Raw genomic sequence first — 6,984 nt, forward strand, 5'->3', positions numbered from 1 at the left:
ACCTAAGGCCTGCCTTAGTGTTCATGGCCACTTTGGTCCCATTATTCCACTCACTCATGCTGCTCCTAACAAGCACTGCTACCTGTGCAGTCTCTGAGGACCACTGCTTACACACCAGGCAGGCGAGCATGCTCCCTCGGTCTGGGGCAAGAACACTGAAGGCCACAGATTACCTGAGACAATCTGCATTTATGCCTAGTATTTCAGTGTTGTTATTATCCCCAAAGAGTCCTATTTTATTCCCAAAGGGTCCTACTTTGAATGCCAAAGTATTTTATTTGGTCATCCTCAGTTTAGATTACAGAAGACTTGCAAAGCCCTTCTAGTACCCAAATAGGGAATTGAGCCTGTCAGAGAACCAGGTACAATCCATAATCCATTTCAATTCCATGGAGCTATTTAAAATTATCCTTCACTTCAACATTTTAAAATAAGCTTATCAATCACGTTTAATGTCAAGTTATCTCTCATAGGATATCCTCTAAATGAGTTAAAAAAAATCAATCTCTTTCACTGACTTTCTCCTTTAGGACAAAGGGACAAAGCATGGAGGAAACATGCTTATTTAATTCCTCTTTTTAAATCTCCCCAATATTATACATTTGAAAATGCTTTAGAATATTACTTCTAATTGAAATATTTTTGTTACTATTGCTATAAGGATTTACATAAAATATTTAAATCTTGCTAAATAATACTCAATGAAATGTTAACATTGCATTAGTCAAGTATGGTACAGTAGCACAGACAATAACGATAAATACGGCAAAGGAGTTAATGTATAACCAAGCATTTAATGTGAGTACAGAGAGAAAGCACACACAAGGCAAAGTACAAGAGTAGCAGTTTGGAGCTCTAAGAGTAAACATGAGATTGGGAATTTATAGCTTCAAGAATTTTGCATCTGGGTTGTTTGTTTTTACTTTTAACTTAGAAGTTTTAACTTTATGTAGGCCTGGAAAATATATGAATACACAGTCCATCTTCTAATCTATAATTGTAAGAAGAATGTTTGTGAAATAAAAATCAAGAACGAACTATTTGAAATTGCTTCTGATTATTTTAACTGTAGGTAGACTTTGGTTTTCTATGTATCTTTGGACATTTACTTCAAAAGAACAGGTTCTTCACTATGTGCAGCACAGTTAAATAAAAAGACATTAAAGCAACTTAAGAGGCCTACTGCAGAGTCCTGCGGTAGAACAATATAAAGTCAGGTTAAACAATGTCAAACTTGTTTTATGATGTGTGTGTGGGAGGATAATTTGTGCAACGGACTATCACCAATGATGACTCAACCTGATGAATATTCAGTAAGTTTTTGGATTACTGTTATGTCAGGACTCCAAAATGTATGTATTTATTGTAAACTCTTGATTTTCTTATGAGAGCAGGAAAGAAAGGAAGAAAGAAAGTACAAAGAAAGAAAGGAAAAGAAAGAAAGAAAGAAAGGAAGAGAGAAAGAAAGAATAATGATGCATAGCTATTTTACCTTTTTTTTTTTTTTTTGTATCTACCCTATAGGGAATATTTTGATTCTGTGTTTCAGACAATTTACCAATGATGTCTGAATTAACAGGAATGAAGATGTTAAAGAAACCTGAATGAAGATCAACTGTCTTTTAAAAAAACAAACATTTTTTTGTTGACTTCAGAGAGGAAGAGAGAGGGAGAAACAGAAACATTAATAATGAAAGAGAATCATTGACTGGCTGTCTCCCGCATGTCCCTGCTGGGGATCAAGTCTGCAACCCCAGGATGTGGCTTGACCCAGAATCGAGCTATGACCTCCTGGTTCATAGGTCGACGCTCAACAACTGAGCCACATCAGCCAGGCTGTAGTAAACTTTTAAAACAAGATATGATACAAGATTCAAAACAAACTCTTAAATTTGCTTTTAAAGAATGTTAGTGGAGATATAAATTGAATATATATTTAAGTTCATAATTTTTCTTTTTTTTTTTTTAAAAATATATTTTTTTTGATTTTTTACAGAGAGGAAGGGAGAGGGATAGACAGTTAGAAACATCAATGAGAGAGAAACATCAATCAGCTGCCTCCTGCACACTCCCCACTGGGGATGTGCCCGCAACCAAGGTACATGCCCTTGACTGGAATCGAACCTGGGACCCTTCAGTCCAGAGGCCAACGCTCTATCAACTGAGCCAAACCGGTTAGGGCTGAATACATGAATTCTTTTTTTTTTCTCTCTCTTTTTTTCTTTTCTTTTTTTTTATTATTAGTTAAGGTATTACAAATGTGTCCTCATTCCCCCCATTAACCCCCAACCTCCCCCCAACACACACACTCATGCTCCTATCCGCCTGTTGTCCATGTCCATTGGTTTGGCTTATATACATGTATACAAGTCCTTCGGTTGATCTCTTCCCCTTACCCCCGCCCTCCCCTAAGTTCATAATTTTTCAAGTTAGAAGACTTCTGAAGCAAATCTATTCTCTTCCCACCTCTGTCTCTGAAACACACACACACACGCACACACACACACACACACACACACACACACACACGCTTCTGTAAGGCGATACATGTAGAGGAGTAAAAAGACTTAGTTTCCAGAATTTGTGTTATATCTTGTTTTAAAGAAACGGAGTGTGGGCCATCTAGCTTTAGATTTTAGGAAGAAATTACCAAGACTGATGAGGATTAAAAGAATGCTATGTAAATTACTTAGCCTGAATTACCAAGGAAATTTTATGAGGTTATTTATATGGTAGGATAAAAACTAGTGTACTGAGTTGGATGTAATGTCTTACAACAAACTAAAATTCACTATAATACTCTACATGTTATGAGAAATATGGCATGCCCCTTGAATAAAATCTACTTCACTCTAAAACATATCATTAACAAGTTATTATTTTATAACAATATACCTAGAAAAATACTTCTTAGTCAAAACAGCAACAACTCAACTAAAACAGGAATCTTCTATTCAAGCAACAAAAGTTACATTTATCATGTGTAAGCCAGTGCATGAAGACACAGCAGTTTTAAAGATGTAATCCTTACCTACCTGCAAATGGCTCTGCGGTAAAATATAATAGCCATTTCTTTTTATTATGACATTTGGTTCTACTATTTAATTGTTAGATATAATACCATTCACTGCAACTGGAAACAAGAGCACCTTTCTTTTCTGCCTTTGCAATTGCCTCATGAATCAGAGGATTCTGGTAGTCTGCAAAAGTAATAATTTAAAAAATATATCATAAATTTTTTAAAGCAATTATTATATTTCATGATTTGTGTTAAATAGTACTTTGAATGTTTTTTATTTAGGTAGAACTATGACTTTTTAAAAATAGATGGCCTCATTCAAATGTATTGCAATATGATCTATGGATACGATTCTACAGGGGACTGGCATCATTTGTGCTAATAAAGATTGAGACTCAAAATATGTGCACTGGTCCTCAGCCCTCCTCTTTCCCCACCTCCTATATCCCAGCATGCCTGGGAAAACAAAATTATCACAAACGAGTCAAGTCCTGTGCTTCCATTAATTTGCCCAATCCACTGTCCCAAAGAAATGAATTCAGGATCCTGTTTCCAATTCCTGGCACTCTAGGACAGTTCTTTATCTAGATTGCAAGTGACTGGCATGGTATTGCTGATTTTCTTTTTTTTGCGTGTGATCTGATAGATCACAACCTATCAAGGGAGAAATTACCCATTCAAAAAGGAAAATAAAACTCATTGGCATTTAATTTTAAAATACATTGTTTGAAAATTATAGCAGGGGTGATACAGCAGATAATGTCCTTAACTATGTCCTATAGCAACTGCTATAACCATAGAATAGTAGAAAATTGGTTCTTGTATTTTGAATAAATTCCCATATAAATATAATACTTGCTAAAGTTTGAAAACTTCTGTAATGTTTAATAAGTGGTTTCTGGTTGATTGAATTTTTAAAAAATTTGCATGATCACTTACACATAATAAAACTAGAAATGATATAAGATAAAACTCTATAAATGGTCCTTTTGTTCTTAGGCATTCAAGTCTGAGACCAAAATCTAAACACAGAATAATCAATTTATGTGATATTTCAATCTCCAGTAGATACATTCAAAGAATTTCAGACAAAGGTTTATTCCAATGAGATTCATACTGTACAAATCACAGTGTATGCCAATATACTACTTCATGCTGAAAACAAGAGGATGTACATAGACATCATATCTTAGGGTGGGGAATGAATATTACTGCTCACTGTAAGAGAGAGAGAGAGAAAGTGTGTGTGTGTGTGTGTGTGTGTGTGTGTGTGTGTGTGTGTGTGTTTGTGTGTGTGTGTGAGAGAGAGAGAGAGAGACTCCTAGCCTTCATAAAAGTATGAAGCCATCCATCTTTACTTTATGAAAATCCATTCTTCTTCCAGCATGATAGAGTCTAGATTAAAATTCTGCATGAGAATAATATTTCATGCAAGTTCTACTATGTTTCATTGGCCAATTTTAAAGGTCAAAAAGTACAATTTAATATTATAAAATGCCAACTCAATGACTTCAAAGAGTTGGTAATTCTTGTAAAATTGGTTGAGAGAAATTAGAATAACAGTTATATATATATGTTTATATATCTAATATATTTAATGCTTACAACTGCTCTATAATGTAAATACAATAATCCTGATTTTACACGTAAGGAAATTAAAGACTTGCCGGAAGCCGGTCCATCCTTGCTGCTTGACACAGTTGCTGCAGGGAAGAAACATCTGCACAGCATATGTTTCAAGGGACCTGGTGTATATGGCATACTGTTCTTAATATGTTTGCTCACCTTCTTGGCGCTATGTGTTTTAATCAAGGTCACCTCTCCGAGGTTGTTTCCCCAGGTAGGGATTTTTCCCTGAAGTTAGGGAGGGAATAAAACCCCTTAACAAAATGCCAGGCAGGTAGTTAATCACTTTAACTACGAACAATCACCCTTAAGCTACATAATCTTTACTCCCTGGAATGGAGATAAGAAATGCCCTAACCTTTGGAATAGAAATTGACAGGATTAAAATCAACTAGTATAAATACAGATGTAACAAGACAATAAAACACAGAACTTGGCTGGAGATCCTGGCTAGGCTGCTGATCAACTGAACGCTGTCTCCATGTCATTCCTTCTTCGCCAACTCTGTCTACACTTTTGGGGACCCCTGGACCTGCTGGGGTTGGACCCCAACAACTGCTGCCCAACGTGGCTGTTCCCCTGGGCTAAGTCGGCAACATGAGTTGCAACAACTTGGATGGGAAATACGACTTTGATGAGCAGTTGCGATTGCAAAAATTGTATGGAGACACCCATAAAGGAGACACCCAGAAAGGTCCAGGTAGAGAAAACAATTCTTTCAGGCAGCAGCCAGATGACACTCCCTACGAGTGGGACCTGGATAAGAAGGCTTGGTTCCCCAAGATCACTGAAGATTTCATTGCTACATATCAGGCCAATTATGGCTTTTCTAATGATGGTGCGTCTAGCTCTACTGCAAATGTACAAGATGTTAATGCTAGGCCTGCAGAAGAATCTCCGCAAAGAAAAAACCCTGAACCCACTGATCCCAAAAAAAGAGGAGAAAAGAGAAAGGCTGAATCAGGGTGGTTTCATGTTGAAGAAGACAGAAATACAAATGTATATGTGTCTGGTTTGCCTCCAGACATTACACTGGATGAATTTATACAGCTCATGTCCAAGTTTGGCATTATTATGAGAGATCCTCAAACAGAAGAATTTAAAGTCAAGCTTTGCAAAGATAATCAAGGAAATCTTAAAGGAGATGGGCTTTGCTGTTATTTGAAGAGGGAATCTGTGGATCTTGCATTAAAACTTTTGGATGAAGATGAAATTAGAGGCAACAGATTACATATCAAGGTGGCAAAGTTTCAACTGAAGGGAGAATATGATGCCTCTAAGAAGAAGAAGTGCAAGGATTACAAGAAAAAGCTATCTCAGAAACAAAAGCAATTGGATTGGAGACCTGAGAGAAAGGATGGGTCAATCGGAACGTGCCATGAACGAGTTGTCATCATCAAAAATATGTTTCATCCTATGGATTTTGAGGATGATCCATTGGTGCTAAATGAGATCAGAGAAGATCTTCGAGTAGAGTGTTCGAAGTTTGGACAAATTAGGAAGCTTCTTCTGTTTGATAGACACCCAGATGGTGTGGCCTCTGTGTCCTTCAGGGAACCAGAGGAAGCTGATTATTGTATTCAAACTCTGGATGGACGGTGGTTTGGTGGTCGTCAAATCACTGCCCAAGTATGGGATGGAACTACAGATTATCAGGTGGAAGAGACCACAAGAGAAAGGGAGGAAAGGCTGAAAGGATAAGAGGCTTTCATTGAGTCTCCCAAGGCCAATAAAGGTCTTCGGCGTTCAAATTTCATCTGTGCTTCAGAAAGGGCAGGGCCTTCTAGAGTAAGGCATTTTTCAGAGTGCCCTAGCACATCTAAAATGAATGATGAAGAAGCTGAAACTCAAATGGAATTTGAAGAGCCTGTAGATGAAAAGAAGTTTGAAAAATCAGAAGATGGGGGAGAATTTTGTTGGAGACCACCTATTGTCTTCACTAGCTGAGCATAGACAGAGACCCCCAAAAGCTGGTGACCTTTGAAGCCCTAGCAAAGGTTGGAGCTGTGCACCACCCAGTTGATCTAGATAATGGTAGCTGGAGCATCCTCCCCACCTTAACTCATGTAAATCCTTGTTGATTAGATAGTCTGCCTATTACTGGGAATTGTCTGCTGATGAGCTAATCTGTGTGTTACTGGAACTTGCCTGCCTAAGCGCAATGCTACGGGTGTATCCCAGATCAATAAAAGGTTGGTGTGGGCTGAGCACCAGTGGAAGTCTCTCTCCTTGAGTTGGACTTGCCTGCCTGGTCCCCCAATATTTCCAAATTATCTTGTGTCTTTTCTCTTTCATTTGTGTGCCGCTCCTCTTCCAGACCCTGAACCCTGAACCACGCA

General features: G+C 37.6%; 1 protein-coding gene across 1 annotated transcript; it reads left to right on the forward strand.

The window, feature by feature from the left end:
• The first annotated feature begins 5,239 nt into the window (after positions 1 to 5,239).
• On the forward strand, positions 5,240 to 6,592 carry LOC118664823 (HIV Tat-specific factor 1 homolog). Its single transcript, XM_036325423.1, is given in 1 exon segment — positions 5,240 to 6,592. A coding segment is annotated over 1 exon segment (1,350 nt). The 5' UTR covers positions 5,240 to 5,242.
• Positions 6,593 to 6,984: the final 392 nt, after the last annotated feature.

Source organism: Myotis myotis, unplaced genomic scaffold, assembly GCF_014108235.1.
Source record: "Myotis myotis isolate mMyoMyo1 unplaced genomic scaffold, mMyoMyo1.p scaffold_m19_p_1, whole genome shotgun sequence".
Taxonomy (NCBI): domain Eukaryota; kingdom Metazoa; phylum Chordata; class Mammalia; order Chiroptera; family Vespertilionidae; genus Myotis; species Myotis myotis.